Source organism: Notamacropus eugenii, chromosome 7 (assembly GCF_028372415.1).
Source record: "Notamacropus eugenii isolate mMacEug1 chromosome 7, mMacEug1.pri_v2, whole genome shotgun sequence".
Classification (NCBI taxonomy): Eukaryota; Metazoa; Chordata; class Mammalia; order Diprotodontia; family Macropodidae; genus Notamacropus; species Notamacropus eugenii.
The window spans coordinates 91,604,137-91,626,092 of NC_092878.1; the positions used below are offsets into that span (position 1 = coordinate 91,604,137).

The 21,956-nt window shown below is 38.0% G+C and overlaps 1 protein-coding gene across 3 annotated transcripts in view; it reads right to left on the minus strand.

The window, feature by feature from the left end:
* The window catches only part of GPM6A (glycoprotein M6A), a 526,020-nt gene that overhangs the window by 43,975 nt on the left and 460,089 nt on the right, over positions 1 to 21,956 (minus strand). For all 3 annotated transcript variants that reach the window (XM_072623644.1, XM_072623642.1, XM_072623643.1), the window contains exon 3: positions 17,247 to 17,403. In XM_072623644.1, the coding sequence (XP_072479745.1) occupies positions 17,247 to 17,403 (157 nt within the window). The remainder of the gene's footprint in view (positions 1 to 17,246; positions 17,404 to 21,956) is intronic.

Here is a 21,956-nt window from a genome sequence, read left to right on the forward strand (position 1 = left end):
GTTAGGATCAAATGTAATATTCTTACCACTGGGAAATAAGAAATACAGGTTAAGGGGTTAAGAAAGCTATCTGGCCCTACAGGACAAAAGAGAAGACAGAGACAAGGGCAGGGAGGGAGGATAGAGGAGAGAGCAGATTGGTCACAGGGGCTACTAGAATGCTTGGGTATGGGGGGGGAGGGGAGAAAAGGGGAGAAAATTTGTAACCCAAAATTTTGTGAAAATAAATGTTAAAAGTTAAATAAAAAAAATTAAAAAAAAAATATTGCAACAGTAGATACATGGTCCAGTTTTCAATAAGGAAAAGTATTGGCACCTGCAGCATAGATTGTTCTCAATTTAAGGATAGAGATGCTTAAAGATTTAGTTATTTTGCTGAGATTTTTGTCCAGCTTTAAACTGCTCTAACTTTTATGACTTCATTTTCTACCTAACTATTTTACCTGTTTTGGGGATGATTTTTTTTTTACCAGTTGAAAATCACAAATATTCTCCAGTAAGACCTGTAGCTAGTTAAATTATGCTTCAATGGAATGAATAAATTAATAGTAGCGTAAAAAACTGAAGCCTGAAAATACCCAAGCTTTGTTTAGTCTCATGTCAAAGTTAACTTTTGTATAAAGATTCAACCCATTCATCTTCTGGGATGTGTGGTTTTTAGTTAGAACACATAAGCATCCAACAACAGACAAATGTTGGAAATGACCAATACATTGGCAGACTCCACTAATTCTCTTCTCAGTCTAATAGTCTGATGTTGTTGTTTTAACTGATGACTTATCCTTGTACTCATGGAGCAAGGAGGAAGATTGTTAATATATACTAAAGCTATTTGTTGAGCCTGGTAAGTTGCCTGGTATCATCCAGTTATAAAATGATTGTAAAGTATTCATATTATGGTAAAACTGTGCAGATATCAGACACAAAATGGTGACACAGGGCTCATCCATTCTCTAAGTTTGTAAGAATACTTTTCTTACAGAGAGTTTGATTTGTGATTTAATTCATTGGTGTAGAATTCTATTTAATTAATTTTTATTAAACAAGGGACACTTGCATTTATCTTATTTATTTAAAGAGTTACATAGGTAGGAAAAGTGACAGTTGCTTACATGCTGGGGAAAATTCTCCCTTCCTGCTCCCCTTTCCAAGTAAACAGAATAATCTTTAATTAAATTTGATATCAATGCTGGAATACATTTATAAAACTTCCTCTAAAGGCACATTCCAGCGTCTCATTGAGTTATGGAGGCACACCTGGTTTCTCCATGCCTTTGAATGCCAAGTTCAAGCTCTAGACATTCCAACTAAGCTTCCAAGGGTTTGGAAATGCAGGACCAGTCACACACTGTGTGTGTGTGTGTGTCATGTGAGGACCAGACTTAACCAAACATAGGTAAACCCCTTACTACAAGGTTGGTCTGAGCAAAGCAAATCATGATCAGGATGAATCTGTGTAGAGGGAACACCCACGCAAAGGATATCATAGCTATCTAGCTGTTCTGTGTGGCCCCAGAGGGCAGAATGAGAAGAGAAGGGCAGAAGCTTTAGGCTCAGAGTAAGTTTCATAACAATTAGAGCCACTCAGAAATGATAGGGATTGCCTCATGACTAAGTTTCCCCCCAACTAGGGATCTCCAAGAGGACCACGATGCAGCATCACCGAGTATAATTTTGTTCAGATGCAGGTTGGATTAGAGGCCTCTGAGGCCCCTCTCAGATTTCAGGTCTTGGAACTCTGTGATCCTCAAAGTACCGAAGCAGCTTTGTTAAAACGCAGGAGCCCAGATGCTCTAAAGTGCCAGAGGAGAGGCAGCTGCCACATTAGAGAAAAGTGCTAGGTTCAAATTCTGCCGCGGAAAAGAATTTCTTAGTTTTGTGATCCTGGAGAAGTTATTTCCCTGCTCTGGCCTTCCATCTGTTCATTTGTAAAATGGAGATAACAAGAGCACTTTCCTCACAGGGTTTCTAGGTGGATCAAATTAGATGGGTCTTGAACTTTAGAGTGCTATATAAATATCAGATATTATTTTACTCTTGAAACAAGCTGTTTATACTCAAATATGTGCCACATTGATAGTATTTTGTTTGGTACGAATAGACATAACAACTTTTAGACCCAGGAGGGCCCTGAAGGTCATTTAATCCAGTCCTTTCATTTTGCTGCTAAAGGAAAAATGAAAGGACTTGCTGCAGCAGGCGGAGTGAGTCAGACCTTCCACCCTCGAACTTTGTATTCATTTTTATTTATTCTCTTTATATTTATTCTGGACTTTTATTTTATTCTTTTCCAGTCTAAGTTTCTGGAGAGTTAAAATTGCTTTATTCTTTATATCTCGGTCCTTAGCACCCAGGACAGTGCTTGGCACAGAGTAAATGTCTAAAGTTTCTTTATTTGTTGTATACAACAAGGCAACACCAGGGATAAGCTAGTTCTAAGTTGTATCCCAGGGTTCTTGCTGCCACTATGGATTAGAAAAACAGAACAGATATGTATATTATCTTCTACCTTCTTTTCTCATAAGAATGTTTTAGCATTGTGAAAGAATAAGAAGTCACTAACAAAGACTGATCCACAGATGTGGATCTAAGATGATCTGATATCTACAAATAATGAATATTACATGCCACATCTACTAGAATGATTTTTCCTTGTAGCTTATTATTATATAATAACTAGGATTGTAGGATATAGACCACAAAAACAACTCAGTTTTCATAGCCTGAGAGAATACTGTTGGTGAATTGATACTAGCCATAAAACGCTTTCGACAGCTTATCTAAAGGATTTGGATGAGATGATCTCTAAGTTTCCTTTCAATTGTAACCATCTTTGAATATATGAACCTGACTTAGAGAGATACAGGAGGGACCAGAGGATTCTTTACTTCTTTTGCTGCTTTATGCCTCTAGCTTAACAAACACCTTATTGTGGTAGGTTTCCATTTTCTGTGGATTTTCCCTGGTTCTCAATGCAATACTGTAAAATTAATACAGGCTACTAGTCACCTATTACAATACAGACCTGAAAAGAATGAGCGCTGCACTTAATCTCTTTTCCTGATTTCTGCAACGACTTGTAGAAAGCAAACTTTATACCAGGAGAAATCCAACATTACAGCTGTAGAGCTCAATTCTGACACTAGGAATTCTGATTTAGATACATGAAGCCAATTACAATCCAAATGCTCATACATCTGAAGATGGAAGGTACCTTAGAGATCATCTAATCTAATCCCTTTATTTTGTAGTTAAGAAAACTGAATCTTGGAGCAATGAATTAACTTGCCCAGGGTCACACTGGTAATAAGAGGAAGTACTAGGTTTTAAACTTAGGTCCAACGGCTTCATATTCAGCTTTCCAGCATACTACACTGCTGCACTGAGAGCTTTGGGGAACTGATGATAATAAGGCCACTGACGTATCCTGTACCATATGCTTAGATCAGTATTCTATTTCCTGTTCAGCAAACTTTATACCCTTTTTTTCCCCTAAATTCTACCAAAGTGCCAGGAGTGAATTATGTGTCTGAGAACTACTTATGGTGTTGTTTCTCTTATCTCAATTTCTGTGCCTACTTGATCTCACTGAGAATGTGAGTATCCAGGACAGAGACCAAGTTGAAATCTGCTAGCCTAGGTTCTGAAAACCACAACTCCATCTAGACTTGAACTTGATATAGAGTTGAAGTCAAGGCGTAGGCTTACTGCTGTTTCTCCAGATGAGTGTGTAATTGGATTAATTGGATTCTGTGAAAAGAAACAAAAATGTATATAGAAGTATGAATATTTTTTAAAAACTATATTTTGCCAGGATATTCTAAACTCAAAAATTGTTAATTTCATTAGACTGTAAAAAACAGATTATCTTCAACAAGATAATCTGAGAAAACATATTTGTAAGCTACTGTAAGATATTTAGGAGTTATTACTTAAAACAGAAAAAGGCCTTATTATTATACTGCGTTCAGTCTTCAGCACTGAATGATAAGCAAATTCATGTTTGTACGAGAAAGTGGAGGTTAAACTTTGACACTGTATTCCTAACATCTACATTTCAGAGAGAAATGAGATGTGCTCCTTTTGTACCAAAAAATAAGATGGTCAATGACTATACAGATTGTATATTTAAATAGAAAATGATTCAGATACTTTGTGGTTCAATCTTGAACTCACCATAAGTATAATATCTTTGTGAATTCCAATTATTATAGAAACAAAGAATTGTGGAATACTAGAACGCCAGAAAGGATTTTTTATAGAGAACTATGTAGTAAAATGCCCTCATTTTATAGATGAGGAAATTGATACTTAGAGAAGATGTGACTTTTCTGAGGTCAGCCTTCTCCAGTTCAAGAACAGAAATGAGTAAGTTTAAGGAAAAACTTGAAAACTGCCTTTAAAGGATGGTGGATTCAGAGATACTAGTTATCTTTTTTTTTTTTTTTGAGGCTCTAATAATTGTCACAGATCCCAAGTCAGAAGTATTATCAAGAAGAGTATTAAAAACAAAAACAAACAGAAGGTATTGTCATCTCTTCTGGTCTAGGACCATGTATACTTCCACCTACAATGATCCTGCAGTCCCAGAACTGTAGCTAGGGCTTTGTCCCAAGCTACTCAAATTCAGAGAACACAAGCAGTCCTCCAGCTAATTAGGACGCAAAGAAAATGAAACCTTCAGGAGGGAACTCAGGTCTGTATGGCATTTTCTTCATCAGAGACTCCCTCATCAAGTTTCCTTAAATAATGACACAAAAGAGGAACTGACTTCAGGTCTATGTGGGGACAACAGAATGTAACTTTGCATGAGCAAGTCTCTAACACCAACCACTACGTCCCTGCTCTGGAGTTCCTCCTTACAGCTGTTCTTTCCAAGACTGGCTTCTCCCCTGCCCTCCCTATAAGAGCTCACCCAGCAAGACTGAGTAATCTCAGAACTACTTTCCCTCCTGCACTGAGGGGTAAGGAAACTTTTCTAAGGCCTCTCTGATAGAGAAGAAGGAATATTTTACCTCATAGACTGGACTAAATGAATTCAGAAATAGCTTCTCTATATCGCCCCCTAAACCTATATAGTGACTAACTCTTCCTCTCGCTCAACTGAATTTTTCTTAATTATTATTTTTGTTTTCCCAAAATGAACTACAGAACCAATTAGAGGATAAACACTACAAAACTGTTTGCCCTAGATACGAAAATTACTAGCTACAATTCTAACCACATTTCACTAAAGACATGAATGCTTCAGGACTTGGTCAAGATAAAATAACTATGAGAAGAGAACAGATCTAGATAATGAAATATTAAGATTAGAGGAAGGGAGAAGAAAAAGGGGCAGAGAATAAGCATTTACTGAACACCTACTATGTGCCAGAAATTGAACTAAGGGCTATTTAAAATTTCTCATTTGGTCCTCACAACAACCCTGAGAGATTGGTAGTCCTATTGTCTCCATTTTATAATTGAAGAAACTGAGGCAGGTTAATCACCCAGAGTCATAAACTAGTGTCTGAAGCCATACTGAATTCAGATCTGCCTGATTGGAGGCTCAATGTTCTATCCATTCATTGTACCACCCAATTGCCTCTTGTTTAGGAGTTTTCAGTAGGAAAAGGTCAAGAAGAGGATATAATTATAATCTAAACACAATAAGTATCTGACACTTTACGGTAATATATTTGGAGAAAAAAATGATTTAAGGTCAGTTCACTGGACTTTCAATCATGGCACTCCTCCTTCCTTCCCTTCCCTCTTTGTCCCACCAATCCCCAGCATCTCCTTGTCAGTGACTTCCCTAATTTAGGAAAACCCTACATAACTCAGCAAATATAGTTTTAAACATCAGATTTTAAAGCTTACCTCTTGGCATTGTTCAATATTTGTCCAGGATATTTTGAGCCCTTATGCTAAAGAAGGAAGGGGAAGGTTAGGGAAAAATGAAAAGCCCAGAAGTAAAGATTGTAGAGGAGAAAGAGAGTCAAAAAGAGTAGCATTGATTGCAGTTATTTAATCCTACATAGGAGGAAATGGAGAGTCAGCAGGAAAGAACAGGGAAGAAACCAAATAAGAAAGACTCCTGTACTGGTCATTTGAATTGGAAAATCTTTCATGTTCATTAATAGGCCCATTAAGTCCCATGGAGCCTGTGGTGGGAGGAGTTTGCTGAATGGGTAGAGCAGAAAGAGGCAGAGTTAGAGCAGAGCTGAGAGGAAGTTAGTCTTGAGAGCAGTCAGATCACTGAGGACTCAGGCTCCAGGGTAGCGTGAGTGATTTGTGATTGTTTGTGATTTTCTTTAAGAGGGCTTGCTTGTTATAAGTGTAATGGACCTGGTTTGTGGGAAGCCTAGCAGGGGGAAGGCTTGGGTTTGGTGTTGTTCTCTGCATTATTATTGTGTGTAATATTTGTTGCTGTGATGGATTTGGGTCTGAATAAATGTTTTGGTTCTGCCTTCCATGTGGAGAGTCTGTGGTATTTTGCAGTTCTGAATTGCACTGGGATATTCATGGCTGTCCTGGGAGCTGTGAATATTGCATTGGCACTACAACTCCCTGAGTTGTTTCTTCACAAAATGCCTAAACTCAATTGCAGAGAGAATAATAAAGCCCAGAAGGGGGCATAAAGATATAAATGTGTGTATATGTGCGTGTATGTATGTGTGTGTATATACATATAACATACATATACTTTCACATACACACACACACATATACACCTTTCAAGTAAACAACAATTTGGGTACAAAATTTAAAGAGAAGGAAGGGACTGGATCCCCTATGGGAAATTGCAGAGCTCCTTTACTGACAACCAAACATTTCCCTGAAACAAAGGCCTTACTTTTAAAAATCAGTACTCTACCAATATTATTGTGTGGTTACAAGTAAATGGGCACTACTGATTTTGAAATTTTAAAAACAAATATTAATCAATGGAAAAACACATGGCAGATGTGCTTAGGCTTCTACACATAATAAATAAGGAACTGTGAAAACAAACCAGAGTAAAGGATATGATATCATCTGATTTCAGATAGGATGAAAAAGGAATATGTTCAGTTATGTGGCAAGAGTGGGGGATAACTAACTTGTCTTCTTCTTTACTCATCTCTTTGATAAGTCAAGAGAAAGTAAGGAAAGTCCCTAGCAAAAGGTGTGGATCTCCTGTAGCAATTTTTTGGAAAGACATGGCTAACAGTTTTTCAGGTTGAGCAGCCAATGGCATAGGCAGGTTGTGGAGCTATTATTGGAAGGTACATCAACATTGCTGAGAACAGAGATGCATTTGGATGTCTGAGTATTGAGTACATTTGTAAGCACTCATGGCATCTCAAAAACTAAACCAGGTTCTTTTCACTTTTACATCAGAATCGTTAGCAAAACCTAGGTATAGTCCTTGACTTTTACTGTTCGTTTACTTCTACTAATCAGCCACAGAGGACAATTTCAAAAAGAGATACATGGTAGCACATTAATGAAAATAACATCAAGGCATTCCTGTGTCTCCATGAACTTTGAATTCATTCTCTAACAAATACACATACCCTACCTAAATGGTAAGAGTAGATAAACAAAGAAAGCCCAAAGAAGGCATTCTGTCATCAAGAACACATGTGACAGAGACACCTGGATGAAGGAGCAAGTCAAGTCTTCTGGTGATATCTTTGCACAGCTCTCTATCAGAACTGTTCCCTCACGCACATCATTGTCTTTTACACACTCTATTTGCAAAGAGAAGAAGAGGTATTCAGGTGGTGGGAGACAGGACAAAAAGAAAAGTACTTCCTTAGGGAATGTGTTTTAAGAAGCTGGGACGAGGACAATGGACCCTATAACAGGACAGAAAAGGAATGGTGGGGCGGAGCCAAGATGGCGGAGTAGAAAGACGCACATACACATAGCTCCAAACCCACAACCCAGAGAACATCTGTAAATAGCAACTCACTGCAAATTCTGCAGCACCAGAGGCCACAGAACATTGGAGCGAAGGAGATTTCTGTTCAGGGGGACCTGCAAACCTCTCGCAAAAGGTCCTTTGTGCCGCAGACCGGGCGCCGCAGACTGGGAGCCAAGCAAAGCCCTGCCGCGGTAGCGGCACGGAGAGGAGAAGATCCGAGCAGGCTTCAGGGACAGGATCTCCAGAGGCCATGCGGGTCCCTCCACCCACAGGTGACGGGGGTTGGTGAGAGGGTCTCTTTGGCGGGTCGAGAGGGGAGTGTGGTGCCCCCATAACTCAGGCCCCCTCGGGAGGCAGCAGCGGAGGTGGGAGCAGACGGGGCTCCCCAAGCAGGCAGGAGTCTGGATTCATTGTTGAAGGTCTCTGCATAAACTCCCTGAAGGAACTGGGCCTGTGAGGCAGCCCTGCCCCAACCTGAGCACCTGAACTTAATCTCACACTGAATAGCAGCCCTGCCCCCGCCAAAAGCCCTGAGGCTGGGAAGCAGCATTTAAATCTCAGACCCCAAACGCTGGCTGGGAGGATCTGGAGGCAAAGTGGGTGTGAAGAGAATATTCAGAAGTCAAGTCACTGGCTGGGAAAATGCCCAGAAAAGGGAAAAGAAATAAGACTATAGAAGGTTACTTTCTTGGTGAACAAGCATTTCCTCCCTTCCTTTCTGATGAGGAAGAACAATGCTTACCATCAGGCAAAGACACAGAAGTCAAGGCTTCTATATCCCAGCCCACTCAATGGGCTCAGGCCATGGAAGAGCTCAAAAAGGATTTTGAAAATCAAGTTAGAGAGGTGGAGGAAAAGCTGGGAAGAGAAATGAGAGACATGCAGTCAAAGCATGAATAGCAGATCAGCTCCCAGCTAAAGGAGACCCAAAAAAAATGCTGAAGAAAATAACACTTGAAAAATAGGCTAACTGAATTGGCAAAAGAGCTTCAAAAAGCCAATGAGGAGAAAAATGATTTCAAAAGCAGAATTAGCCAAATGGAAAAGGAGATTCAAAAGCTCACTGAAGAAAATAGTTCTTTCAAAATTAGAATGGAACAGATGGAGGCTAAGGACTTTATGAGAAACCAAGAAATCACAAAACAAAACCAAAAGAATGAAAAAATGGAAGATAAGGTGAAATATCTCATTGGAAAAACAACTGACCTGGAAAATAGATCCAGGAGAGACAATTTAAAAATTATGGGACTACCTGAAAGCCATGATCAAAAAAAGAGCCTAGACATCATCTTCCATGAAATTGTGAAGGAAAACTGCCCTGAGATTCTAGAACCAGAGGGCAAAATAAATATTCAAGGAATCCACAGAACACCACCTGAAAGAGATCCAAAAAGAGAAACTCCTAGGAACATTGTGGCCAAATTCTAGAGTTCCCAGGTCAAGGAGAAAATGTTGCAAGCAGCTAGAAAGAAACAATTCAAGTACTGTGGAAATACAATCAGGATAACACAAGATCTAGCAGCTTCTACATTAAGGGATTGAAGGATATTCCAGAAGTCAAAGGAACTAGGACTAAAACCAAAAATCACCTACCCAGCAAAACTGAGTATAATACTTCAGGGGAATAATTGGTCTTTCAATGAAATAGAGGACTTTAAAGCATTCTTGATGAAAAGACCAGAGCTGAAAAGAAAATTTGACTTTCAAACACAAGAATGAAGAGAAGCATGAATAGGTGAACAGCAAAGAGAAGTCATAAGGGACTTACTAAAGTTGAACTGTTTACATTCCTACATGGAAAGACAATATTTGTAACTCTTGAAACTTTTCAGTATCTGGTAGTTGGTGGGATTACACACACACACATGCACACACGCACACACATAGAGACAGAGTGCACAGAGTGAATTGAAGAGGATGGGATCATATCTTTAAAAAATGAAATCAAGCAGTGAGAGAGAATTATATTGGGAAGAGAAAGGGAGAAATTGAATGGGGCAAATTATCTCTCATAAAAGAGGCAAGAAAAAGACTTATTAGTGGAAGGATAAAGAGAGGAGGTGAGAGAAAAACATGAAGCTTACTCTCATCACATTCCACTAAAGGAAGGATTGAAATGCACAATCATTTTGGTATGAAAACCTATCTTACAATACAGGAAAGTGGGGGATAAGGGGATAAGCAGGGAGGGGGGGATGATGGAAGGGAGGACATGGGGAGGAGGGAGCAATTTGAGGTCGACACTCATGGGGAGGGACAGAATCAAAAGAGAATAGAAGCAATGGGGGACAGGATAGGATGGAGGGAAATATAGTTAGTCTTATACAACACAACTATTATGGAAGTCATTTGCAAAACTACACAGATTTGGCCTATATTGAATTGCTTGCCTTCCAAAGGGAAGGGGTGGGGAGGGAGGGAGGTAAAGAAATTGGAACTCAAAGTGTTAGGAACAACTGTCGAGTAATGTTCTTGCCACTAGGAAATAAGAAATACAGGTAAAGGGGTATAGAAAGTTATCTGGCCCTACAGGACAAAAGAGAAGATGGAGACAAGGGCAGAGAGGGATGATAGAAGAGAGAGCAGATTGGTCATAGGGGCAATTAGAATGCTTGGTGTTTGGGGGGGGGGGGACAAAAGGGGAGAAAATTTGTAACCCAAAATTTTGTTAAAATGAATGTTAAAAGTTAAATAATTAAATTAAAAAAAAAGGAATGGTAAAAGATGTAAGAGGGGAAACCAGAAAAGCATGTTATTTCTGAACTGAAGAGGAAAAAAATACCCAGAAGGAAGAAATCGTTAATATTACCAAGAAGTAGAGACAGGGCAAGGAAAGTGAGGATGGACAAAAAAAAGCAAGAAACGGAATAGGGGCATTGAATTTGACAGTAGAGCAGTTTTTTAATTCCCTTTAAGAAAGCACTTTTCCTAGAGTATGGTGACCAAAGCTAAATTCTGAGAGTTAAGGATAAAAATCATTAAAGAAAGTTATGAGCGACCTTAGAGTTAGCAGATAACAGCAGGGAAAATGCAATCTGTGGGTAGTAGTATAATGAACATTTTAAGGTATGAGAAGGATTAAGTAGGGATAGAAACAAAGGAATGGGCTGGTGATGACAACAGGGAACAAAAATGCCAGCCCCTCCTATTTGTTCTTGTCATGTCAAAAAGAGAACAGTCTCCCCATGAAGGGGGTGGCCAGCTATGCCATCATCTTTTTTTGTATATAGTTAGGTTTTTAAATATAAGTAATATAAGAAAGTAAATGGAATAATCTTTGACCAGCTTCTGGATGTGGAAGTTTGGTGAGAAGAAAGCCAGGGTCTAAAATGCAGAGAGAAATGGGCCAAGAAAAGAGCCAATCTATCTACAGTGGGCCTGTAGAAAAAGAGAACTAGCTCAATCGGGATGAAAATTTAAAGAGAAGGCAACAGGAACACATCTTATATCTAACGTGAGTGAGACTAACTCCCTGGAATTGAAAGACAAATATGACAAGAGATAAACTGAATTGTCATGTAAGGAAGAGCCAAGGTTCAGTTGCTCTGGCTTAGAAAATGGAGGAAAAAATGTTTATGAGTATTAAAATTGTAACATTGTCCCCAAATCTCCCTTTCCTCCTATTACTAATTTGTATAAACTATTTGCTTCATTGCTAGAAACCCACAGACATATTAAATTGTTAAACAACCATTTTATGATTTTAAATTCCTCTAGTTCTCTATATTGTCATGTCTGATTTCCTTTGTATGAAGAAGACCTAAATGTCCTACAGTTTTGCTTCCTGAATAGGATAAGGGTAGGATAAATAAAAGACTTGCCAAATAATACCTGAGAATGCTTACCTTTCCTTTGCAGGTGTTCACATATGGTCCTATTTAAGATGCTATGAGAAAGTAATATTAGTAGGACCTGGTAAAATAATTGAATACTATTAGAATTCCAGTGCTAAGGGAAAAGGATAGTAGTTAAAGGGATTTCATGTACTTTGTACTCCTTACTTCAATTCTAAAGAAGATTCATAATTTAATCAATGTGGGTACTCCCTCTTCCAACTAAGAGTACATCCCCTCCACACCTTAGAAGTCTTTATGAAAATGCAATACTTGGTGGTCAGGTGCTGAGCATTCCGTTGCCTGGCCCTCTCAGAATTGTAGCTAGGTCCTAGAATGACTGACATACAGTCTACCTCTGGCTTCATATTCAGATCCTTTCTGGGTTGGTAAGACCTGTCATAGCTTGTCTGTTGTCATAGCCCTCCAGAACACAGGGTGACTCCACAATAAGGCCACAAAGTAGGACTTTAGCAGAAGGCTCCATGTATAAACTAGTGTCTCATGACTTCTGGATCTGTCTTACGGTTTTTCTCTTATTCCCTGCCATCATCCTTAGGGATTTCAATATTCATTGTAGGCAAGAACACACTTTGACCCAAAATATAATGGAGAAGAGATTCTATAAGAGGATTTTACTATATTTGAAAATATAGAATGCCAAAAATTTCATCAGCTTTTTGGGAATAGAAATGCTATATTCATTTACTCAAACTGACCCAGATTAAACCTTTCATATATTTGTCTTATATGCTACAAAGGAAAATTTCTTGAATATATTTTTAAATATTCAGAGACTTTGGAAAATGTATAATCTACTCTTTTAGCAAAATATCCTTAGGGTAAGAATATGGATAGCCTACTTTCTTATGCCAAGCACAATTTACCCAAACTCTAGGCTAAGTTAAATATTGTTTCTTCTCCTATAGAGAAAAAAAAAATGAAAATTTATTTGGTTTTCTCCTTGAATTTGAAAAAAAAAAACTAATAGGATTTTTACTTTTTTAGCTTACTTGCTATGTAAGATTGGAAAGAGAGCTGATAATGTATCTGACCCTGATTTTTATTTTCTAACAAGGTTTAAGGTGTTACAGAAAGTTTACCACTAGGAATTTTAGGAAACAGGCAGCTAAAAGATTTTAAATTTTAGTTGCCATATCAAAATAAGAAATGTTTACTTAGGGTCCATTTTATGTATGGCAGTGTGCTACATATATACAAAAATAATTGGATACTACTCTTGATGCCTGGAGATTGCAACAAAATTGCTATTATATATAAGGATTTTAGGATCTATCTCTTGAAACCAGTTTAGAATTACAGATCTCTGTGCAAAACAAAATATCACAGGAAATACAACTATATTGCTTGTCATCAAATATTTAAGATAACTTTAATTTTAATCTTTAATCCATCCCTCTCATATTGTTTCCAAAGGCAGTCTACAATCTATCTGTTAGGGATAAGGGGTTGAACTTGAGAAAAAAGTCAGAGACTGAATTTAGAGAAGATAAATTGGGAAGAAAATGAGGAAAATCTTAAGAAAATCTCCAGATCCAGATTCACTTCAAACTTTTGTGACAGATTTCAGTAGAAAGAGTAAGAACAGGATATATTGTCATAATCTTAAGAGGCCTAAAAGGGAAGGTATTTGCCAAGGCCAGATAAGTAAACAGTTATGTAAAACAAACTGGTAAAGTGAACTGGTAAAAAATAAATTAATAAAATAAATTAGAGGTTAGTACTACAGAGAAAGGAAATAGGATATGGCTGTCAGGTTGCTAAGCCAAAGGAATGGAAGTTGGACATAACTGTTAGGTTAAAAATAAGGCTGTTAAGATCTTTATGAAATGCTCAAATTTATGTATAAACACTCAAAAAAAAATTCAAAAACAAGGCTGAAAATCTCATGAAGTATAGAGAGCAATGTAAATTCTTCAGTGATACATTGTGTGTGCAGTGTTTCTATTTCTGCCATTGTCAAGCAACTGCTGTCAATGACTGTAGGAGAGAGTCTGTGTTTTGAAGGATGCCAAGGATTCTGCTGGGTAGAGCTGAGGAGGGCAAGTATTTCTAGGCATAGGGGACATCATCTACATAGAAATGATAAGTGAATTTATGGGATGAGAGAAGCGGGGAGAAGGAGTAGGAGAAGAAAGGGGAGGAAGGGAGAAGAGAAAAAAAGAGGAGGGAAAGAAAAAGATGGGAGGAAATAGAGGAATAGAGAAATAGGGCTTAAGACAGATAGATCCCTACGGTATACCCTAGGGATGCAAATTGGAGGAGTGGAGAGGACATGGAGGATGATACAACAAAGAAAACTAAGAAGGATCAAATAAGTAAGAAAATAAGAAAATCGAGAAAACAAGTTTTATGAAAACCTAGGGAAAAGAAAGAGTACCTAGAAGGAAACAGTATTCCACAGTGTCAAACTACAGATAAGGAGAGAAGGGTGAAGACTAAGACAATATATCATATTTAGAAGTTTGGAGATCATTAGTATCTGTGAACAGAAGAGTTTCTGTTGAGTGGTAGAGTGGGAAGTCTAATGTGATAACAAAGGGTAGAATAGTAAGTGAAAAATGAGAAAGTGCAAGAAAAATTAGAGATGATGTTCTGGAAGTCTGGAATTAAAAGATTAAAGGAATTGTTTGGTTAAGTAAAGGGAAGGTTTGGGTTTTTTTTTTTTAAGGATAAAAGGAGATCTAGACATGTTTATAAGCAATAGACAAGAAGTTAGCAGATAAAAAGAAACTGAAAATTATAGAGGGGATAACTGAAGGGATTCATGGAGGATGTAGGACAGAACTGGATCAAAGGAACATTTAGTGGGATTGGCCTTGGTAAAGAAAGACCATTTCATTCTTTGAGACTGAAGCAACCAAAGGGAGATTAAGTAACGATGATGACAGATGGAGTATGGGGTATAGGGTGTGTTCAGGGAAGACTAGTACCTCTGGTGTGAAGTCTACCAAGAGTTTTTCAGGGAAACTTTCCACCTTTGGCATCCACCTATTCCACCTGTCACCTGTGGCTCTAAGAAGCTGTAGCATGTCCAGTGGCCACACCCTGATATACCATTTAGGCAGATGGGCTAAATCAGGTTGAAGGTAACCAAGAGGTCAAACCCCATTGGTGAGTTAGGGAGATGTATGCCCCAAGCATGTGAAGTCTACCCCTGATGGAATGAGCAGATGAGAACAATCTGCTCCAATGGCCATGTAGGCAGCTGAAGCAGGTGCTGTGGAGTGCTTAGAACTTGGTTAGAGACCAAGAGATGCCAAGGTTATTCACTGCATCTTTGGCCATCACCAGTTAGTTGTCTTGATTCTGTCCTACCACTGGCTATGATTACTCTGGAGGAGAGAGTGAGGCTGATGACTTCCTGCAACTTTGTCTCACTTAAATACAATTTATGTACATATCAAAAGGCCAACCAACCAACCAATGAGGGGACGGATAGATGCCCTCTGTTTTTCCACAAAAGTAGGAGTCAAAATCCATTGCTGAAAGAGTAAGGTAGAATATGGCACAGGTAGCTTATAGGGAGAAGAAAAAATTCTGAATAAATATTGGGAGTAAATTGAGGTAAAGGAAAATGATTACCTTGTACCAAAGATGACCAAGATGAGATCAACTAACATAAATTTATAGTAGACCTAGTCAGCACAGTGAGAGTAAAGAAGGCAGGCAATGGAACTAACGGGTTTTGGAAAAGCATATACATGGTGACATTCTTGTCAGTTCTATCAAAAGGCAAAGGATTCAAGGATACATACGTTGTAAAGTTGATCTCATTAACCACAGCATCAAGAATTTGAAGGGAAGAAAGTGAAGCCAGTATAGATCCAATGTAAGAGCAGAGAAGGGTAGAGTAACTTGACAGCTACAGTGAAGAACATGATTAGGTTTAGGAGAGGTGAGGCTCAGGGCAAGATGTAAAGACAGGATGTTCAAATCAATGAGTAGAATTTCAGAGTTGTAGTTTTAGAGGTAGAATCCTTGTAGAGGATGATAATAGCAAAGGTCTGACCATCCATGAGTGACTAAGGTGGATTAAAGGTGCAGCTGACAGAGTGGAAAGGTTGAATTTGGAGAAGGATATGTTTGGAACAATGTGAACTTATATACTGAAATCAGGGCAAGGTTTGGAACACAGAGGAAAAATGTGAGCCTGTTATTGTATCCATGGAGAAAGAAGAAAAATGTCCTATATGTAACTTCAGCACATAACTGCAAAATGATTTCCAAACTTGATATATTTTGATGAAATGAACCACAGAAAAAGGAGATATTTTGAAGAGATTCATAAATGGGAGGGACAATGAGGAAAAAGGAATAGACCAACCCTTATTCTTTGGTGAAGTATGCTAAGGCAGGAAGCCTGGAAAAGCTTATGGGGCTAGAGAGGATCTAGACAAGTTTCCATGACTTCAAGGAGATAGAAAGAGTATATAAAAAGTCTAATATGAAGAGCAGTTTGTTAACAATATGAAAGAGGTTCTTGAGGGATAGAACCTGAAGAAGTAAGGCTGAGGTGGATGAGGATATGAGGGAAGAGGGAGAGAAGTAGTGGAGAATGAGGTTTTTTTTTTTTGCTTAGGCAACCTTCAATTCCATGACTTGAAAAGGAAAAGGAGTTTATTAGCTATTCATTACCCAGAAGATTGTTATAAAATACTAAGTCAATAAAAGTAGGTCTGCCCCCAACTCCCAACTCCAGACTACCACTCCACAGGTGGAGTGGGGAGGGGACTAAATAGTCCCCTGGTTCTAGACAGTGAGAGGTCTATTATATGGGCCATGGATGGTTATGAGGAGGTAGCTCCAACTCATCCTCTCTAGCCAGGGTCCTTTCTCCAATGATGACTGGATTATCATGAACAACCAAGAGGAAGGAGAAAAAAATTATTTTAATACTTATGTAAACCCCTTCCCCCAATCTGTTCTCCCTTCTATCATACCCCTCACTTCTCTTATCCCTTTTTCCTCTGTTTTCTTGTAGGGGCAAGATAGATTTCTATACCCCATTGCTACGGCTTATTTCCCAGTTGCATGTAGAAACAAATTTTAACATTCGTTTTTAAAACTTTGAGTTCCAACGTCTCTCCCTTCCACCCTCAAGCAATTTGATATAGGTTACACATGTGTAGTCATACAAAACACTTCCACAACAGTCATGTTGTAAAAGACTAACTATATTTCTGTGCAACCTATCCTGACCCCCATTTATTCTACTCACTCTTTTGATCCTATCCCTCCTCAAAAGTGTTTACTTCTAATTACCCCCTCCTCTCATTTGGCATCCCTTCTAAAATCCCCCCCACTTAACCCTGCTTCCCTGTAGGGTAAGACAGATTTTCATAAGAAAATGAGTGTGCATATTATTCCCTCTTTAAAACTTATATAAACTTATTAAAACTTATGTTAAAAAATACTTATGTATTATATAAAAAATACTTATTCAGATGCCTGTGCATTTTAAAAGGAACTACTTAAGAATTCATGCAATTACATACCCAAGCGCTCACACATCTGCCGCAAGTGGTGATTTTGAAATCTCCATAGAGATCTTTGATGGCACCAGTTGTAAAAAAACCTTCCACCATCAGCAAAATTCCATACACAAAGAAGGCAGCTGCTACACCGTAGATCACATACTTGAAAATGTCAATCCTATATGGGAAAAAGTCAAAGTTATTTATCTTAATAATGTCATTAAAAAACCTAAAAATTCAAAACCAATATTCTGAGGATCCATTGTAATGAAAACCCATGTGATACATATGTTCCAGAATGGAAGATGGAAAGAGGTCTTGATCATTTCAACTAATACTACTAAATCCAGCTTTGTGTGAAACTTCCATTTAAAAAATTAATTATCTATCTATCTATCTATTTATAGTTTACAACATTCAGGTCCATAAGCTTTTGAGTTCCAAATTTTCTCCCTCCTCTACCCTTCCCCCACCCAAGACGGCATGTACAGGCTCTACATTTACATTCACATTAAACACATTTTCACATTACTCATGTTGCAAAGAATTATAACCAAAGGGATGAACTGCAAGAAAGAAGAAACAAAACTAAACTAAAAGAGAGAAAGCAAATAGGGAATCTTCTTTTTCTGGTTGTGGATAGCATTTTCCATCATGAGTCTTTTGGAGTTGTCTTAGAACATTGCATTGTTGAGAAGAGCAAAGTCTATCAAAGTCAGTCATCACAAAAGTGGCAATAGCTGTGTACCATGTTCTCCTGGTTCTTCTCCCCTCACTCAGCATCAGTTCATATAAGTCTTTCCAGATTTTTTTTGAAGTTGACCTGCTCATCATTTTTTCCTTAGGTTTATTTTTAACTATTAATTAATTAATTGTTAGCTTTCAACATTCACTTCCACAAGATTGAGTTCCAAATTTTCTCCCCATCTCTCCCCTTGGCCCACCCCAAGACAGCATGCATTCTGATTCCCCTTCCCCCAATCTGTCCTCCCTCCTATCATGCCCCTCACTTCTCTTATTCCCTTCTTCTCTGTTTTCTTGAGGGGCAAGATAGATTTCTATACCCCATTGCTATGTCTTACTTTCCAGTTGAATGTAGAAGCAATTTTTAACACTCATTTATAAAACTTTGAGTTCCAACTCCTCTCCCTTTCTCCCTCCTCATGCACCCTCATTGACAAGGCAAGCAATTCAATATAGGTTACACATGTGTAGACATACACAACACTTCCATAACAGTCATATTGTAAAAGACCAACTATATTTCCATCCAACCTATTCTGCCCCCCCATTTATTCTATTCACTCATTTGACACTGTCCCTCCTCAAAAGTGTTCACTTCTACTTATACCTTCCTCCTATTGCCCTCTCTTCTATCATCTCTCCCCACTTAACCCCTCCCTCCCTGCTTTCCTGTAGTGTAAGACAGATTTTCATACGAAATTGAGTGTGTATGTAATTACCTTCTTAAGCCAAATGTGATGAGTAAGGTTCTTTCCCTCTCACTTCCCCCCTCTTCTCCTCCTTTGAAAAAGCTTCTTCTTGCCTCTTTTATGTGATATAATTTATCCCATTCTATTTCTCCCTTTCTCCTTCCAATATATTCCTTTTTGACCCCATAATTTTATTTTTTTAGATATAATTCCATCATATTCAACTCACCCTATACCCTCGGTTCATATATCAAATAGTCTATGATTAAATTTATAATCCCTCCAACTACTCTAATACTGAGAAAAGTCTCAAGACTTACAAATATTATCTTCTCATATAGGAATGTAAACAGTTCAACTTTATGAAGTCCCTTATGATTTCCCTTTCCTATTTACCTCTTCATGCTTCTCTTGCTTCTTGTGTTTGAAAGTAAAATTTTCTATTCATTTCTGGTCTCTTCATCAAGAATGCTTGAAAGTCATCTATGTTATTGAATGACCATTTCTTTCCCCTGAAGTATTATACTCAGTTTTGGTGGGTAGGTGATTCACGGTTTTAATCCTAGCTTCTTTGACCTCTGGAATATCATATTCCAAGCCCTCCAATCCCTTAAGGTAGAAGCTGCTAGATCTTGTGTTATCCTGATTGTGTTTCCACAATACTTGAATTGTTTCTTTCTGGCTGCTTACAACATTTTCTCCTTGACCTGGGCACTCTGGAATTTGGCCACAACAGTCCTACGAGTTTTCCTTTTGAGATCTCTTTCAGGAGGCAATCAGTGGATTCTTTCAATATCTAATTATATATATTATATCTTCCAATTCACTGGTTCTAGAGTATCAGGGAAGTTTTCCTGGACAGTTTCTTGGAAGATCATGATCATGGCTTTCAGGCAGTCCAATAATTTTAAAATTTTCTCTCCTGGATCTATTTTCCAAGTCAGCTGCTTTTTCCAATGAGATATCTCACATTGTCTGCTATTTTTCATTCCTTCAGTTCTGTTTTATAATTTCTTGGTTTTTTTCATAAAGTTATTAGCTCTCATCTGCTCCATTCTAATCTTTATGAATTATTTTTTTCAGTGAACTTTTGGACCTCCTTTTCCATCTGGCCAATTCTGCTTTTTAAGGCATTCTTATCTTCACTGGATTTTCGGATCTTTTTTGTCATTTGGGTTAAGCTATTTTTAAGATATTATTTTCTTCATCATTTTTTAGCAAGCAGTTGACTCAGTTTTCATTATTTTCTTGTATAACTCTCATTTCTGTTGCCAATTTTTCCTCTATTTCTCTTACCTGATTTTCAAAATCCTTTTGCCTAAGACTAATTCATATTTTTCTTGGAGGCTTTGTACATAAGAGCTTTGACTTTGTTGTCTTCTTCTGTTTGTATATTTGGACCTTCCTTGTCACCAAAGTAAGATTCTATAGTCTGATTCTTTTTCTGGTTTTTGCTCATTTGCCCAGCCACTTACTTGACTTTTGAGCTCTTTGTCAAGGTAGTTCTCTGCTTCCAGTAGGGGTAGGAGGGTGTACTGTCAGTCGCTTAATCCCCCCCAATATGTGGGCCTACAGATCCAGAAACAGCCACTGCCTTTGCATCTGCTGTTGCTGTGGCTGCCGCAGGCTCCTAAACCCCCTTCACTGGCCTGGGGCTGGGATCAGACCACTCTACTTTCTCACACAGGTCGCACAGGTTTTTTTCCACTGACCTTCCAATTTGTCCTCTGTGTTTTTGGCGTTGTGAAGTCGAGAAATCACCACAGGTGCCAGAGATTCAGTCCCACCAAGGCCTGCTCAGGTCTTGTCTGTGCCAGTGCAGTGCATAGAATTTCTAGGCTGCTTTGTGCTGGAGATTTGCTTCTCTCTGTCATTCTGTGGGTTCTGTACTTCCAGAATTTTTTAGAGTAATTTTTCACAAGTATTTGGCTGGGTTTGAGGGGATAGCTCTAGAAGTCAATGCTTTTACTCTGCCATCTTGGCTCTGCTCCCTGAAACTTCCAATTTTGAAAAAAAAATAGGAAATGTAAGCCATATATGAGAATGGGGACTTGCACTGTCCTAGCAAAGGACTGTTTTTAGCCTAACTAGTTCCAAAATGGAATAAAGAATTATTACATTACATAATAACCATGCATGATGCAGAAGAACAATAATATGAATATTATTTTATATATAAATTGTTGTGATTAAGAATAATATGTGTCAAAATTTGAATGGCTAATTGTACTTATAATGCTTTCTGTCTTCACTTTATGTACATAAACATATATCTACATATATATTTGTGTGTGTGTTTTACACACCCCATAACTGATCTAGTGGAATAGTGCTAAATGTTCATAAATTAGTTTTGATAGTAAATGTAAATTAAATTCTAGTTCATGAATATTCCATTTGTTCTTTCCTATTTCATCACTAGCCAACATTTAGTCTTTTAGATATATAATTACAAAAGTTAGGAATGTAAATTTCCTAGATATTTTTGTACTAAATAGGTTAACAGATTATAGGATCATAGATCCAGAGGTGGAAGGGACCTCAGAGACCATCTCATCCAAATGACTCATTTTATAGATGAACAAACTCAGGCCCAGGGATGTTGTGACTTGTCCATGGTTACACAGTGAGCAGTGGAGGTCATGTTCAAATCCAGACACTGATGCCTGGCTTAGTACTTTTTTTTTTACCATACAATGTCATCTTCAGTGTCTAGCTTGATTGCTTTTTTTATTGATGGTTATTCAGTACTTTAAACAGGAAGACTTTTTTCTAGCCTCCATTTCCAAAACCCTATAGGGGTTCTTGCACGGTTCCTAAAATAAACTGTGCTATAAAATAACAATTTGGATCTATCTAACAGGCACAAGTGCTTCACTCTACACAGTTATCCTTCTCTCTCTTTCTATCTACATACATAATATATGTATATATGCATAAATACACACATGCTGTGTATCTGAATATACATATTATGTACAGCACATATACATACATTTAATGTACATGTGCAATAGGAATCAAACATTGCACACATACAACATCATATATGCAATACTGCTTTCTTTAAATATGTGATCAATCTTTATTCCATTTAACAATCAAATGATAAGATTAAATTTGTTAAAATCGATAGATGTATTACAGGGTAGAGTCAGAGTTTGAACTCCATTGTCGTCAGGGAAGGTGTCAGGTTGAGGAAGTGATATCCAGCATCAACAACAAATCAGAGCCAGGTGTCAAAAATGCCCATCTAGGGGAGGGCAAAAAAACACTCCTGCCGAGGTGATCTGGTAGG